General features: G+C 38.4%; 2 protein-coding genes across 2 annotated transcripts; both read right to left on the bottom strand.

The window, feature by feature from the left end:
- Positions 1-8,130: 8,130 nt before the first annotated feature.
- CLUP02_07598 (uncharacterized protein) lies at positions 8,131-10,058 on the bottom strand (the record flags this gene model as incomplete). Its single annotated transcript, XM_049286592.1, has 4 exons — positions 8,131-8,194; positions 8,259-9,260; positions 9,346-9,845; positions 9,930-10,058. The coding sequence occupies 4 exons, from the start codon at positions 10,056-10,058 to the stop codon at positions 8,131-8,133; spliced, it is 1,695 nt and encodes a 564-aa protein (XP_049143735.1).
- A 555-nt stretch (positions 10,059-10,613) lies between these two features.
- On the bottom strand, positions 10,614-15,254 carry CLUP02_07597 (uncharacterized protein; the record flags this gene model as incomplete). The annotated part of the gene is made up of 9 exons (XM_049286591.1): positions 10,614-12,619; positions 12,682-12,850; positions 12,924-13,535; positions 13,596-13,743; positions 13,799-13,866; positions 13,933-14,110; positions 14,208-14,299; positions 14,352-14,561; positions 14,622-15,254. The coding sequence occupies 9 exons, from the start codon at positions 15,252-15,254 to the stop codon at positions 10,614-10,616; spliced, it is 4,116 nt and encodes a 1,371-aa protein (XP_049143734.1).
- Between the last annotated feature and the right edge of the window lie 1,930 nt (positions 15,255-17,184).

The following is a 17,184-nucleotide window of genomic DNA, read 5'->3' as shown; positions in this document are numbered from 1 at the left end:
GACCCTAAAAATCAGTATTTGGATCTAAAAAATATTTTAGAATCCATTCAAAATTCTCTTCATAATATTACTATTAATAATAGTAATATAGAGAAAAATACTGATTATTTATCTGAAAATTCAGATAATCAGGCCTATTCAATCACCCAGGAATGGCACGAAAAATTAGGTCATCCTTCTTACCCTTATTTATTAAAAACTGCGAAAATAACTAAGGGAATTCCTTTAGACAAATTAAAGGAAAAAGACCTAAATTGCCCGAGCTGTACTACAGCTAAGTTAACTAGGCAACAGCCTAAAATTAACTATAATCGGGCATTATTTCCACTAGAAAGGGTCTGTATTAATACAGTTAAAATTACCCCTACTACTATTAGTGGAAATAATTACGCTATTCCGTTTACGGATGATTTTACTGGTTTTCGAGATGTTGAATTCTCAAAAACCAAAGAGAATATAATTAATATTCTCAAAAACAAACTGGAATTTTATTTTAACCAGTTTAATTCCTACCCTAAGTATATACGCTTAGATAATGGTACGGAATTTAATATAGGGGAATTATTACCCTATATTAACGAAAAAGGCATTATTTTAGAGCCTTCGACGCCCTATACGCCCGAGCAAAATGGTATAGCCGAAAGGACTAATAGGGCCCTTATCGAAAAGGCTAGAACTATTTTATTAGCGGAGAAATTACCCCTATATTTATGGGACGTAATTTTGAAAGAATTAACTAAATTAGTTAATTTTACCGCTAATATACGCCTTGAAAAGACCCCTATGGAGGCTTTTCTCGATTATTTCTTCCCAAAAAGAAATAATAAGCCGGATTTATCTAATCTAAGAAAAATCGGCTCTAGGGTACTTATTTATTACCCTACTCAAAAGCGAGTCACTTCGAATAAAATGTATACCTATACTCAAAATGGTATATATTTAGGAAAAGAAGGTAATAATATATATATTATATATTGCCCTTCTAATCCTTTTCGATCTCGATTATTACGGACTTCGCATATTCGATTTATTCAAAATAATAGAATAGAGGGGGTAGAAAGCGTAAATCCTCCTTTATATTCTAAAATTTTTGATAAAATCGAAGATATTCAGGAAATACCTTCTAAAATAGAGGTATTAATTCCCAAATTATCTGAGGAAGAAAAATCTAAATATAAAGATTTTACTCAGAGTATTACCCTACCTCCAGAGCCTAATACACTAAAACAGGCTCTAAATAGCTCAGAAAAATCAGAATGGTTAAAAGCTATATATTCTGAGCTAGAGGTTATTATTAAAAAGGGTACTTTATTAGCTATAGACCCAAATAAGGTCTATAAAGCTAATAAAAATCCACTATCTACTAGATGGGTCTTTAAACGAAAAATCAATATTAATACTGGTAATATTGATAAATATAAGGCCCGATTAGTAGTTAGAGGCTTCGAACAACAGTATGGAGTCGATTATTTCCAAACTTTTGCTTCTGGAAGTAATCCTACTACCTATAGGGTACTTATAGCCCTATCTGCCCCTTTAAACTGGCATATACACCAAATTGACGTTATTGGTGCCTTTTTAAATGGGGATTTATTAGAAGAGGTATATATAGACCCTTCTAATATACTTTTAACTGAATTTTTTGAAAAATACCCTAATTTAAATACAATAAATTGGGATAAATCAAAAAATCAGTTATTACAGCTTTTAAAAGCCTTATATGGGCTCAAACAAAGCCCTAGACAATGGCAACTAAAGCTGAAGTCTATTTTTAATAAAATAGGCTTTTTACCTCTAAAATCCGATGAGGCTACCTATTTCAACCAGGATTTCAAAAATCCTGCTTTTATTGTTACCCACGTCGATGATTTCCTTATATTTAATCAAAATATTAAATATATAGAGGAAATTAAGGGTAAAATATCGAAATATATCGATATTAAAGACCTAGGCGAAGCCTCGAATTTCCTAGGCGTCAAAATTACTAGAAATCGGTCTAATAAGACTATTTCTCTCTCTCAAAGTCATTATATTAAGGAAATTCTTAATAATAATGATTTTTCCGAAGCTAAAATCACTAATATACCTATAAATCCGGGTATATTAAATAGTGATTTAGGGAACGAAAAAGACGACTATTTACCTCCAAAAGAGCTATTAAAGACCTACCAGCACCTAGTAGGATCTTTAATATACGCTATGGTTGTAACTAGGGCTGATTTAGCTTTTTCAGTCTCTTTCGTCTCCCAATACCTCCATAAGCCCACTATTTACCTACTTAAGGTAGTAAAAGGTATTTATAGATACCTTAGTGGCACTATTCACTATAATATTACCTATAATAGTAATATTGGGCCTGTAGAATTAGTAGGCTATACTGATTCTAACTGGGCCGGGTGTAAAAGTACTAGAAAATCAACTTCTGGGTACTTATTTACACTAAATGGAGGTCCGATTAGCTGGAAGTCTAAAAAACAGTCTACTATAGCACTTTCTACTACAGAGGCTGAATTTAATGGACTTCAGGAAGCTATTCGGGAAGCTATTTGGCTTCAGAATTTATTATCGGAAATAGGTTATCAAATTAAACCTATTACTATTAAAACCGATAATAATGGGGCATTATCTCTTGCTTATAATCCTGAATATCACCAAAGGACTAAGCATACTGCCCTATATTATTATTATACTCGACAGGAAGTAGAAAAAGGGAATATTAAAGTAGAATATCTCCCTTCTACTATACTGCCTGCCGATGGGTTAACAAAACCCTTACCTCGGGTTAAACATAAGGAATTCGTTAAGCTAATAGGCTTAAACGATCCTAATAACCCTATTTAACCTATATTATACCCCTAATATAGGTATTTATTTTCCTTATATTTTTATGAATATTTTAAGGAAAATACTCTAGGGTACCAAAACATTGTTCTAGGGTACCAAAAAACTATTCTAGGGTACTAGAAATCTACTCTAGGGTACTAGAAATCTACTCTAGGGTACTTGGTTAGCTATTTCAACATAGCTAATAAGGCAAAAGAGGGAGTGTTACGAAGGTAACTTTGTTTACCTTATTATTCGCCTTATTATCAATATTACGTAAGCAAACTATAAACCATATTAATCTACGATTTCTGTAGATTATTATAGGTATTGATTATGTAAGCAATACTGCTTATATAAGCTTACGTGAGCAATGGAAAGTACTGGAAGGTAACTGAATAATCTGGAATTTACTCGAGGCGGAATTACGTACTACGATTACGCATTCACTTACGTATACGCTTATTAATTATATCATAATTAATAAGCAATGGAATATTCTAGTAGGAGGTTTTTATGCCTATATGTAGGCGTGTATTTGCCTACCTAGACCTTTCGTTAAGCAAGCAACTTCTTATATAGTAATTCAACTATATTACTCTCTTTACTACAAAAACCTCTTTTATATACGCTTATATCCCCTATATTCATATATTCTTGCTTCTATATGAATATTCACTTTTTATATTCTTCATAAGAATATCCCGCATTACCTCGTTAAAGCTATACGTGCTAGAGTATTGCTTACATAATCAATACCTATAATAATCTACAGAAATCGTAGATTAATATGGTATATAGTTTGCTTACGTAATATTGATAATAAGGCGAATAATAAGGTAAACAAAGTTACCTTCGTAACAATTTTTAATTAATATAAAGAATCTTTATAATATTTCAAAATACTATGAAATAGCGTACGAAGCTATAAGTTTAGAGAGATTCCTTTTTAAAACTACGATCTTATATAAAAAAGATAATTACTAACTTTCTTTTATTTCTTAAACTAAAATTAAGTTATTAGTTATTAAACCTTAGCTAATAAAGAAGGGAAAAGGTTGTATAAAGCTAATTATAACTAAAACTTTAAACAAAATAACGTATAAAAATGTTCTAAAAATACGGCTTTTAATAAGTACTAGTATTAAACTAATAATAAAAATTAAAGAGGAATTATTAGTTAAATAAGAAAAGAAGATCGTTAAGAAGGAGGTAAAGGCTAAGAAAAAGGTTAAAAAGGATAAAAACGATAGAAAAGACGAGATTATAGTAGTTCGATAAGAAAATAAAATTTATAATAGTAAACAACTTATTATATTATAAAAATAGAAACGAGTATTCTCGTTAGTAAATAGTTTAGAGTAAACTATAATTATATTTATAATTCCTCTTCGTCCTTAGTATCGCTCATAATTATAAAGCTATTTAATATTCTAAGATTAATTCTAAAGTCTTCTAATCTCTACTTAACCTATATAATACCGCCCTATAGTTTACTAAATAAAATAACTTTTAGTTAGAGCTTATTACGTATATACTACTTTAAATAAATATAAAAATATTAATACGCTTTAAAATAAGAATAATTAGCCTCGCTAAACTTCGTATTTTTAACTAATATAGTTAGGGAGCCCTTGATAATTAAAGTATAAATTTATAAAGTAGCTTAAGGAAGATATACGTCTAGATTATTACTATTCTAAATAGCGTTTAATAGTTATTAAACTTAGTCTTAGTTAATTAGCTATATAAAGTCTTATACGGTTCGTAACGTAAGTTAATAATATAGTTACTATAGGTAACTAGAAATAATATAAGGGCAACCTTTTTAATAACGAATTCGATAAGAGTTCTAAATTTATACGAAGTTAATAAAATTAGAACAAATTAGTAGTATATACGTAAATAGAAGTATAATTTAGTTAGAGAGTATATTTATATAGAATAGCCCTTAAAACTTAAGTAGTTAGAAGTATTCCTATGAACCTAAGTATATTTATATATATTAAGATATATATTACTTACTTATTAATATACTAATCTACTTTAATAAAAACGATTCTACTAACTCTTAATCTTAATATTATAGATACTTTTACTAAAGATTTAGTAATTATAGAATATAATTAGACTTTTTATTATTAAACGGTATTATAAAAAGTAGTAATAAATACTAAATATAAAAACGGTTTCTTTCTCTCGGTTTAAACGAACTCGTAATAACATAAATCCCTATTATTAAATAATAGTAAGATATTATATAAGTATATTCCGGGATATATAAATAGAAACCCTTATATAGAACTATATAATAAACCGCGAATAAGTATTAATACTAGTATAGATCTTAAATTTAAATAGTAAAAGCTTGTTATACGTATTTAAAAACTAAATATAATTTAGTCTAGGAGTCGTAAACTTTTTATAATAGTACCTTATTTTACTTAACTAATCTTAAACTTATTATAAAAAGGTTTTGCGATATATAAAGTATAGTTTATCTTAGCTAATAATATAAGCTTATTAATAAACCTATATATAAAAATACTCTTTATTATACCCTTTAGTACGGTAAGCAACCTCTAGTATATTAAAAAAGAACTCTTTTAATTATTATTATATAATTACGAACTATTTTAGTATTTATTATTACTAAAGCTAATTCTATTAACGAAGTATTAATAATCTTATAACCGTAATTATAAATCCTTTAGACTAGAATTAAAAAAGGATATCTTTATTATTTAAGTATTATTAAAAAAATAATTCTTAGATACGAATTAATAGATCCTTAGAAAAGACCGTACGCTCTTCTCGTTATAAGTCCTATTTCGTAAGTTAATATTTAAAAGTTCGCTTTATAATTCTAGTATTAGAAACTATACAAATATATATAATAATTATATTATAAGTCTAATTACTCTCTAACTTTATAATAATTATCGTTCAATATAATAAAAAATTAATACGTAGTCGTACTATTTTAAAAAAGTAGTAATATATAAAATAAGAAACTAAAAAAGAAATTTAAATAAGGGGTAAATATTTATATATAATTATAGCGATATATAGGGGTATCCTTTTGCTTATGAGGTCTTATAAGTATATATATAGAAATATAAACGCTTATAGGGATTTATAACGCTAAAAAGGATAAAAAAGCATATAATAATAATATATAATAAATAAAAGTTCTATAATTTTACTAAAAACGTTAAACTTTAGGGGGAGCCTTTATATAGTTAGTTACGGCTTTTTACGGGCTAAACTAAGCGTATATACTCTAGCTTATAGTTAGTAAGTACCTTACGACTCCGTAGGGGCCTTATTACCTAGGTATTAAGCCTAACCGTACTATATCCTAATATATACCTATATAAACTCCTATATTATACTATATAAGAATATCGAATTAATTACTCCTTATTTAGAGTTTATATAAGTTAATAACGCTCTTTATAATCCTATATATTATTATATATACCCTTTTTATTATTTTTAGCCTACTTAGCTACTTATTTAAGGGCTTCTGCTATTATATAAAGGTATATAATAGGGATAGTACTTAAAGACTTAAATAGAGCGCTAATACGGACTTTATTACGGCCTTTATAATTATAACCGCGCTTAACGACCTTAGTAAGCGTATTATAAGTTAGTACGAACTGTTAGTAAACTATAAATAGATATAAAGTAGTATAGGGTAACGTACGAATAATAACGGGAGGCGTAACGAGCGTATATTTATATATAATAGATATATAATTATAACTAAAGTAGCCCTTACTTATAAAAGTAACGTAATTAATAAAAATGCTTTTACTGGCTTTATAACGGGCGCACGACTTAGTACTAGTCTTAGTATCGCTATATATAGTCGTTTAGATAGTATTAATAACCTAAGTACGAGTTACGGTAATATCCGGGAGTATATAATAGCTATTTTTGGTAATCTTAGGGTTAAGCTTAATTTAACGCTAGGGCTAGATTATACGGGTTAGTATAGTAATATTAAGTAATATAAGGTAGTATATACTAACCTATATAATACTAAGGTCACAGATTTAATAAAAAGTCTTTAAAAGGGAAGATAAAGAGCTTATAAATAATATAAGAATCCGTATAATAAAAAAGCTATTATATAGAGGTATACGTATTAATAAGGAGGTAAGAGGTTATTTTATAAGATATAAGGTTATTAGGGTACTACGTAAGTTAGTATACGGGGACCGTCGGGAGCTATATACCCTTAATACGGGCCGGAACGCTATATTAAGCGCTTATTATGAGTATTATATAGCGTACGCGATTATTAAAAAAAGGAGTATCCTATATAAAATTATTAGTATATATATATAAATAGTTAATACTAAAGAAAAAAGTAAATAAAAAGAATTAAATTATAAATAGGTATATACGCGTAATTATACTTATAATTGCGCGTATATTAGCCTAAGAAGAAGTATAATTACTAATTAATAAAAATTGCACTAGCAATTATATATAAAATTGCCTAATTATACTTAATTAATATTTCTAATTAGTAAATCGCGAATATTATACTTATAATTGCGTATATAATTAGGTAATAATAATAAAAGTAAAGTAGAAAAGGGTATAAAGTATAATAAGGCAAAATATAATCGCTAATAAGTAATTATAGGGGCATAGGTAGATTACTTACCTTATTTAAGGAATATTAAGTTAGTTAAGAAGAAAGGGAAATTAATTAGTAATATAAATTAATAAGGAGGATATGCCCCCTAGCTACCCTACTTTCGCTAAGTAGTATAACTACCCTTATATAACTACTACTACTTACGGTTATAAGTAATTCCTTATAATAATATACGGGATTTATTATAATATTTATTTATATATACGAGAAAGTCGCGCTATTAATGCCTAAAATTTACGGTAGCTGTAGGTCTATTGGAAAGAACGGTTTTGGCGGAGTGCCTCTTGCAGTCTGCCGTACCTACTTACGATTACCGCGGCCTGCCCAACCTACGGTTGGAACTTCCTTTTTACACCTACGCAGAAGATCAGATAGTTAAATTGACCTCTTCGTCAACCCACGGTTCGAACCAATTATCCTGTGATACGGATACCAACAGATTTCCCGTCTATTCAGCACAGCTGTCTGAGCAAAGACATGGGTGCCGAGCGTCAGCACTAGCGATGTCTCTTCCCGAAATGGAATCTCTCATAGAATGTCTTTACCACCAAAGCTTATTCTCACGTCTTGAGTGTTACAAAGCGGGGGCGTCCAGGGCGTTTAGTTATTTCTTGAACTGGTTGTGAGTATCACACGTAAGGTGCTAACTGCCACCCTTTCCTGCAGATAAAGACAAGCTCGTGGAAGTACGAACTGATTGGACACGTTCATCGATTCCCTCGAAAAAGGATTTGAAACAAACCCAAGAACCTGTTACCTCCTAACGATCTTAGCTGGCATCCCTTCCTTAGGATGAGCGGTGATCTGTGTTCCTGTCATCCACTGGAAACCTTTCTCCCCAAAAACCTCTGGCGCGTCCTCGGGAAATTGCGGCACAACTTCAAGCTCTCTCACAGTCAACGCCAAGATGAGTCGCATCTCAACGAAAGCCAGCTCCTGGCCAATACAATTTCTAGGACCCAGCTCAAAGGGTCGGAATGCACTCTTCACTGGGTGAAGAGGATCGCCCTCCTTGACTAGCCATCTCTCAGGAATGACTGTGTCAGGTTCTGGCCAAAGCGTGTCCCATCTGTGCATCGCTTGCGATGCCACGAACATCATGAACCCGTCGGTGGGGAATCGCTCGCCTGTTTCCGGGTCGGTGATAAACACATCGGGAGCTCCCTGTCGCACCGTCCCGACTGGTGGGTAGAGGCGGAGCGTTTCTTTCAGCACGGCGTTGGTATAGGGAAGATGGTTCAGCAACGCGGGGTTCTCGACAATCTGAGATGCTGCGGCGCTTGCATCGCTCCCAAGGACTTCATCATGTTCGGACCGCACCTTCTCGAGAATAGCGGGATACTTGCTCATAAGATACCAGGCAAAGCAGAGAGCACTAGCCGTGGTATCATGACCTGCAAGTAGAAATATCTTGAGCTGAGAAACGGCAATGTCGATGAATTGAGAGTCGAGCTTCGCTTCGGCTTTGGAGCCAGCCGCGGACACCTCTTTGATGTAGGAAGTTATTGCTAGACTGTTGACGGTTTTGGGACCATTACTGTTGCTTCTTTCTGATATAATTTCTTTGAGCTGTCGCTCGATATGCGGAACGATCTCGCGCTTCATGACGTAGTTGTAGTAAAGCATCTGAAACGGCCGCAAGGGATTGATAGACTTTAGGAGATTAGGCGGGCTATTGTCTGGGATCAGCAAGCCAATCTGCTTCTGCAGAGCTCTGAAAACGGGAGAGTTTGTTGTTTGTGCATTGAGGCGAGTCCCCCTAGGACAGAGACAGTCAGCTGAAGCAAATTTCCGAGAAAGCTCTCGAATCGAAACCCCTCATGGGGGCGAGTGGAGGGACTCACAGAACCGCTCTGCCGATGACGTCCACAGTGGCCTTCATTACACCGTCCTCCAGAGCAACAGTTGCTCCCGAGTCAGCAAGAGCCTCGAAAGACTTTTTGAGAACTAATGCTTCTTCAACCATTGCAGGGACTAATGAGAGGATGTTCCGAGCTGAGAACCCTGGGTTAAACACGGCCCGCCATGTCTTCCACGTCTGGCCCTCCATGTTGACAAGATCATCGCACCCCGTCAGTGGGTGAAACTCCTCTTTCATCATGGAATGTTTTGGTAGCGAACGCTCCTGTGTGAATTGATCTGCAATCTTTGGGTGAAAGACGGCAATCATGGGCGGGCCGATGGGCCAGGTGTCTACGTAGACTAGCCCTTTCTTGCAGAGGTCCGGGTATTCTCTCAACAGTAAAAGCGGGAGCACTTGGCCATTGAGTCCCGGAGGTTGCTTTGCCATCAATTTGCCAACAAGCAAAAGGTGGCCAAAGATGAACGAGTGCGGAAGAACATCCTGTAGCGCATCATCAGTCAGTTGGGTTGATCCACATCAAGACAAGTACTCGGAGCATATGAGCTTTCCAGATTGACTACATACCACTCCATGATCTTTGGAGACGGCCCGCACTCTCGACCTGACCTGGATCAGCCGGATAAGAAATTTTGCAACGTAGAACGCTGCAAGTGCGCCTAATGCTTGGACCAACAACACCACATTCAAACCCATCCTGGACGATGCAAGCTTTCGCTAAAGGCAGTGATCGTGAAGACGTATAGCGCCTGGGGTCCAAAGTTGGCGAATGGACGATTCACGCACGAGGAGAGAAGTCAATTGCTAATGACGGGGTTCCTACTCGCGGACGCGGGGTTGCTTGTTAGACAGGTTGGATGGATGACATAATTAAGGGGATAAAAAGAATGAGGAGGAACGGCATTCATGGTCCAACCGTTTTGAGGTTAACTCGAATTTGTGGAGATTAGTTGCTACGGCGCCGGCGGGGAGACATTCCGGCTCGCGTCAAGCATGAGACCAACTCAATTCTGTTTGGCAGAGGCAGACCGGGTAAGAACGAGAAAGATGGTGAAATTGTGTTACGTAGGTGGCAATTGAAAAGATAGACGTCACAGCATTACTCTCACACTACCTATCCAGAGGAAAAACCCAAAAATGGAAATATTGACATGAAGATGGACGAGCGTCGGCTTGGACTAATACCGCTAACATGTTTCCAGGTGTACAGAATACGAATGCGACCAAGACATTCCGTATCTTCAGCGCGTACTACCAAGAACTATCAAGTTCATCCCAAACAACGAAAGGCAATCCGCAGTACGCGTCTCCTTCAACCAACTTCTCCGTGCAACTCGCAACCTCCTTTCCGAGAGAGGGGTTGACATCCAGGAAAAGAGTAATCGTCGTGCCACTGCTAAAGGCTATCGTACTGCAGGTATCGTTCACAGCCGCAACATGCCATGAGCCACAATACACAGTTGTGCCATCCGCTACTTCTGCTCCCACAGGAGGATCAATGATTTCCTCACTGTATCCTGGTGCATTAGTAGGGATGGTCGTATCCCCGTTGACGGTGTCATTGCCAGCGTAGGCGCCGTCCGGCGGTGACATGCAAAGAACGTGGCCAAAGGTGGCGGCGCTGGCAATGTGTAAATTTTCGCAGTTCTTGTCCACCCACCGATTGTACTTCTGTGTGTTACCGAGTACCGGCGTAACGGCTGTCATGGTCAGGTTGTACTCGATTGAGGCGCAGGTATCGTCGGGCTGGATGACCCATGTGAGAGTGCAGGGCGGCGGGATGCACAGCTTGGAGCCGGCCTCGATATTGAAGCAATCGAAGATCGTGTCTGGGTTCTCGAAGTAAAGTGTTGCTGAAGAAACGCTGTTCGACTGGGCTATTGTGTCGCATGTGTCCCCTTCAGCCGTAGTGTACCATTTGTCAGTCTGACAGTAAGTTGCCGGGTCTTCGATGATGAGTGGTGTCTCGGGTATAGTCGTGTTGACACCGGCTGTACCGCACTCGGTGACCGTATACTCATATTGAGACTGGATAAAGGAGTCGTACTTGGAGTACCGTGAACGTTGAGGGATGGCATAGTGCTCCACCCAGCAGAATGAGCAAAGCTCGTTCTTGGGCATCTCTTCAATGGTAGAGACCGTGGTGAAGCCGTCTATGATCTCACCGCAATACTTGCCACTGTCGGTATCCTTCAAACAAGTCTGGTTCCACCCATCCCAAATGCGGCCTCCGAGAAGAGTTGGCAGAGCATCGTTGACTTCGTATTCCGCGCAAGCGATGGAAACACTGTCAAACCAAGTCTTCAGGCTCTTTCCGCAAGACTCAGCGCACACGCTGTCGGTATCGTTGACATTCCCAAGCCAGCTGCGAATACCGGGCCCTTGATAATCTTCAGTGCGATTATCACATGCAATGATCTCGGTCAAAGCACTGCTGCAGGTCTCTGGCAAGACGAGGCCGTAGAGCTGTTCCAGCATTCCGCTCGTCCATACACGATAACCTTCAAACTCGCGCTCGCCTGCTACGTCAGTGGAACCCTGAAGCCATGCTAAGACGGAGGCCAGGAATCCATTCACGTTGTCTTTGGCATATGTTGGAACACTACCCAAAGGCGACACCATCTCAACGATAGCTTTGGTGCAGAGGTTGTAGATCCAGATGTCCTTGCTTTGCTGTACTCCCATAGCGCGCTCCTGACAGTTCTCTGTGTCTAAACAGTCCTGACTATAGTCGATGAACCAGCTGTAGAGTCCGGCACCGAGCATGTAGATGGAAGAAGAGTCGATGATTCGGACTGCCCAAGAGACGGCACATGTTGCGGAGGAGGAAGCCACACAGCCACTGAATGTCGGGTCGTTGGGAAACAGGCCAGTCGTGAACGGTGTGGGTGCTTTAGGGACGGGTTGAAAGTAAGGGGACTCCGTCTGGATCATTCCCATGACCACGTTCCTCGCGTTGGAGAACTGATACTGGTACAAGACATTATGCTCTACTGAGGTTCCCCAGAGCCAAGCCTTTGCGCTTTCGACGAGGAGACCACGGCCGGCATAAATGTCGATTTGATCGAGAGTGATCTTGTCAAGGTCATGATCTGCAGTCCAGAGCCAAACGTTCTCGAGATATGCAGTTGATTTGGGCTTCAAGTGCATCAGAAGAGAAGCAGCCTTGCACCTTGAGTTGACGATTCCAGAGTCTTTGGGGCAATTTGCGGTGGATAGATCACTCCCCGCTGCACCGCCAATACGAACGTGTGTATCTGTCAAGCAATGCTGTTAGACGCCTGCCAAGAATGATTTCGAACTGAACAGGAACTCTCACCCCACATGCCAGCAGATCCGGTGCTCGATTCAGCAACGTTCCATTCGATGGTAACGGCGCCTGCGGTGGGCCCCTTGACGGTAACCATCATACTTGTGATTTCTACAATTCCAACATCTCCAGCTTTACCAACCTCAACCACGGCTCTTGGCTGGGTCTCGTCGGAGAACTGTGGGTGAATAGAATGAATTAGCTTATCAGTACTTGGTGGACACACCAATTTTAGACGGTCTTTTACCAACCTTGTCTCCTGTGCCCATGATCTGGGGCCAAACCTGTCCGATGATACGGGAGCCGACGGGTACGCGAAGAGTGTCCGTCACAAGGTAAACACCGTAGGGGAAGAATACAACGGAAGAGGTATTCGCGGCACCCTGAAGGATTGAATTCAGCGCGCTCGTGTCGTCCGTCTTGCCATCGCCTTTGGCACCAAGTGTCTTGACGTTCATGACCTTGCTAGAAAGAACGTCTTGGTACTTGGGTCGTCTTCTCGTGAAAAGATTCGGTTTCAGGTTGTCATAGGCGTCACCCAACAAGCCCTCGTTTCGCTCCATGACAGCGATGTGTTCGCCATTGACAAAGGATGTTTGCCCAGCACCCGTGGTAGCGTTCGTAATACGACCGAAACCCCAGCTATCGACAACAACAGAATTACCGCCGTTCAAGAGGATGTTTCCAGTCTCGTTGTCAGTGATTGCCGTTATGGTGTTGAAGAACCCGACATTTTGCAGCAGAAATGAGGTAGAATTCTCGGCATAGAGCGTTGTGACGATGCCCTTAGGGGTGTTTGCGATGATGGAGTCCACCAATATGAGTGATCCCACTCCTTGTCCAGTCGACTTTGGACCTCCAGCCTAGGTTTTGTTCTGTCAGATTCCTTTCCAAAATCAAGTAGAAGTTAATGGCTGGCTTACACCGCCGACGACGAGAAGCGCGGTCCCGCAACTTTCAAAGATGAAGTCCTGCATAGTCCAGGCCCAGTCCCAGTGGACCTGGACACCAACAACGGAATTAACGAACACTAGGTGTGAAGTCGTGAACTGCTGATTTCCGAAGTATGCTCTACCAAATGGTCAGTCTCTGCAGAGCATTCTTCCCAGAATGGCGGGAAGCATACCCAAATGCACCTCCAACAAAGGTGAGATCAGCTAAGAAGCCACCCGATCCATTCTCCATGTAAACGCCCTGTAGGTCTATGTGAGATACGTATTCTTGAGTAAAAGGGTGCTTGCATTTCAGAGATCAACTAACCTGTTGGTTGTTGCCAGGAACATCCGACTCAAATTGCATGTAGAACTCGATGTTTTCCAGAGATGTTGCTTGTGCGACTTGCCAGTTGATCCCACACATGTAAGTCCATGAAGATGCGGGTCTGATGTCAATCTTGAAGTTCTTGATACTTCGAAGGAAATTTGCAGTGTTCAGGTACCTGAGATAGAGGAAGTCAACAACAGACGAGACCGCCGGGACGTTAACGTTGCATATGCCACATCACAGAGATAGCATCCAGAGGGATTTCCACATACCATTCCTCGTCATCACTGATATAGACATCACTCTTGATGACACCTTGGCCCACGAAGCTTGACGCAGCCAACAGTGTTGGTACATCGAGAGGCTAAACATTGATGTCAGCAACTCACAAGCGTTGATTTCCAATGTCAACTCACATTGCCGAGGAATTCTGTGTTAAAGTATTGAACGATCGGACTGCTGACCAGATACGTCCCTGGCGGGAAGTAAACGACAGCAGGATAAATCGTGCTCGAGCCACAGTCAGGACCGCATCTGACGCCGTCGCTTACGGCTTTGTTGATAGCATCTGTATCATCTGTCACACCATCGCCTTTTGCGCCATAATCTTTCACGTTTCTCCAAACCTACGTAGAGTCAATGTTTTCAGTCTCTCTGATGATGATTTGGTTAAGAATTAAACTCACTTTGTAACCGCTAGGAGCGAAGGGACTGGTTCCGGATGAGCCCATGCTGACCATCCACCACTCCTCGGCACGCTTGCTCAGTTTGTCATTTCCGTATACCGAAAGCCGCCCCTCGGGAGTTTTGGGCGACTCTGGAGTATTGGTGTCATTTGTCTTGTGTGCATACTTCTCTCTTATGGCTTTAGCCACCTCGCTGTGGTTTCCCTTAGGAACTTGAGGCGTAGACTCTGCCAGAACTTTGGCGGCCTCGGCTAGCTCAGGGGAGATAGAGAAGTTTGGAGCGGAGATCTCGGCACTGCTGTTGTTCTGGCTTTGACGCCTTCTCAACGTAGTATCATTGCTGATCACGGCAGGCGCATCCAAAGCCGGGGCAAGACTCGGTGTCTTGGAGCCAGAATGAAACTCATACTTGTTAAAGTGTGGATTCTCGACTCTGGCTTTGTTGAGAAGCTTAAGAGCAGCGAGTGCTTCCTCTACAATGTTCGCGGCACTGGAGTTCTTGTTGTCGGCGCGAGCATGCAGGTGAGCATGGTTGCGATGCGAGTGCTGATGACCCGAGACAGTTGTTGCAAGACATGCGAAAAGAGTGACTAAGAATAGCAGGCTGCTCATCAGGACGTTGAGACGACCCATCGTGCTTGACTTTGCAGGTTTCGACGAACCTGGTGAAATTCAACGAGGCATGCGTGTGAGAAAGACAGAATGTCACAAACTCAAGGTGATTCCAGTTATCATCTATACCAAGCGCTATTCAGCAAGACTCCATCCTGTCATGAGATCGATAATTGAATGTCTCATTTCCGGAGTCACCCGTCGTTGCATATGCACTTAGGCCCTTACTTGACCAAAGTCCCAAACACAGTTGGTCTCCCCGCCATGACCCTTGGGCTGTGGAGTGGGAAGCAAGAAGAATAATAAGCTTACGTGCTTGGCGAGGAGCACGGGCAGGACAAGGGTGTTCGTTTTTGTGAGTTCATGATCGTTCTGGCCCTACGATAATGGCTTGCACTGGGGTATGCAGTTTGTTGGTGTCGGATTGGAAGTCTAATTCGACCGCGGCGTACGGCCGACTGCGCAGGGGCCAATTAGGGGCCCTATTTACAATTATCATAGCCAGCCTAACCTACGGTTAGAACCTCCTTTTTACACCTACTACGCAGATATTTATATAGTTTAATTAATCTCTTCGTTAACTACGGTTCGAACTAACTACTTTATAATAGGGATACTAATACTAATTAGTAATTAAATTCTATTATCGTAAATTAATAAGGTATCTTATTATATAGAAGAGACGACTTCTTAATACCGCACGGGATAAGAGATTTATATTAATTAACCTTATAGAAATAAACGAAAAAGGAGGCGATTTTTAAATACCGCACGGAATTAAGTAATTATAGCCCTTTATTACTTATGAGAAGTTAACGTTTATTATATTAAATTATGTTAATTAACGGAACTGCTTAAGTAACTAGCCTTTTATTATTACCCCGAGTAGCTTTTTTACTAAACGACTTTTCTATAGCTAGCCCGCGATTAGAAATTAACTAAGTAATAAAAGGGATCGCTAGTAAGCAATAATTACTTAACTATAATTAAGCTACGAAAAAGACTACTTAAAAGATATAAAATAGGGTACCGAGAGGCTATAAAAGATAAGATCTCTAAGGTATCTAACCTTACTGCGTATAAGTAATAAGTAGGTATTTTTAATAAGTTTTTAAAATATACGATCTTATAAAAAAGAGGGCTTAACTTCGTTAATTATACTTAACGGCCTATACGGTTCTTAATAACTTATATAGCTCTTTTATAAGCCGCCCGGCGTTTATTTTTAACTATTCTTACGGAATACTACCCTAAAAAAGGTAGGTTAAGGAAAGAAGCTATTTAGAGATTATAGAGAGTATAAGGCTTAAGAGGCTAAAAATATATAAGATAGCGGAAATTAGTAATTAATAAAGATCTCGAGACTAATTACTATATCTTTTTATAATAATATAAACGTTTACTATCATTATTATAAAAAAGAATTACTAAAACTTACCCTTTTATATTAAATAAAAAAGAGGATCTTAATAAGTATAATAGTTAGCGATTTAGAAAAGTAATAATAATTACTAAAAATAATAAAAATAAAAGTAGTAGCGAGACGGTAAGAGGAAGTAGGAATCTCTTAAACCCTAATAAATTCATTAGGTAGTAAAAGTACGGATTTATTATAACTAGCGCACGGATTAGATATATCCTTATTAAAATTAAATATATTAATAACTATTAATACGGGTATAAATTAGAGCACGACCCTTAGCGAGTTAGGGTAAAAAAAAAGAGGACGAAACCCGATCCTAAATAAAATCTTAATCTCTTATAAATAAGTAAATATTAACCCGGACTATTAGGGGACGTAGATATATAGAATCGCGAATTAGCTTAATAGTAAGTAAATTAACGTAGTATTAATCTATTTAACTAAGGTTTATAAGAAAAAGGGGCTATAGGGGTAACCCCTATTTTACGAGATTGCAAACGACCTTAGTTACTAACTAAACGAATAGTT

This window comes from Colletotrichum lupini, chromosome 4 (genome assembly GCF_023278565.1).
Source record: "Colletotrichum lupini chromosome 4, complete sequence".
Taxonomy (NCBI): Eukaryota; Fungi; Ascomycota; class Sordariomycetes; order Glomerellales; family Glomerellaceae; genus Colletotrichum; species Colletotrichum lupini.
The sequence above is the reverse complement of the archived record's forward strand: the minus strand, read 5'-3'. Positions and strand labels throughout refer to the sequence as shown.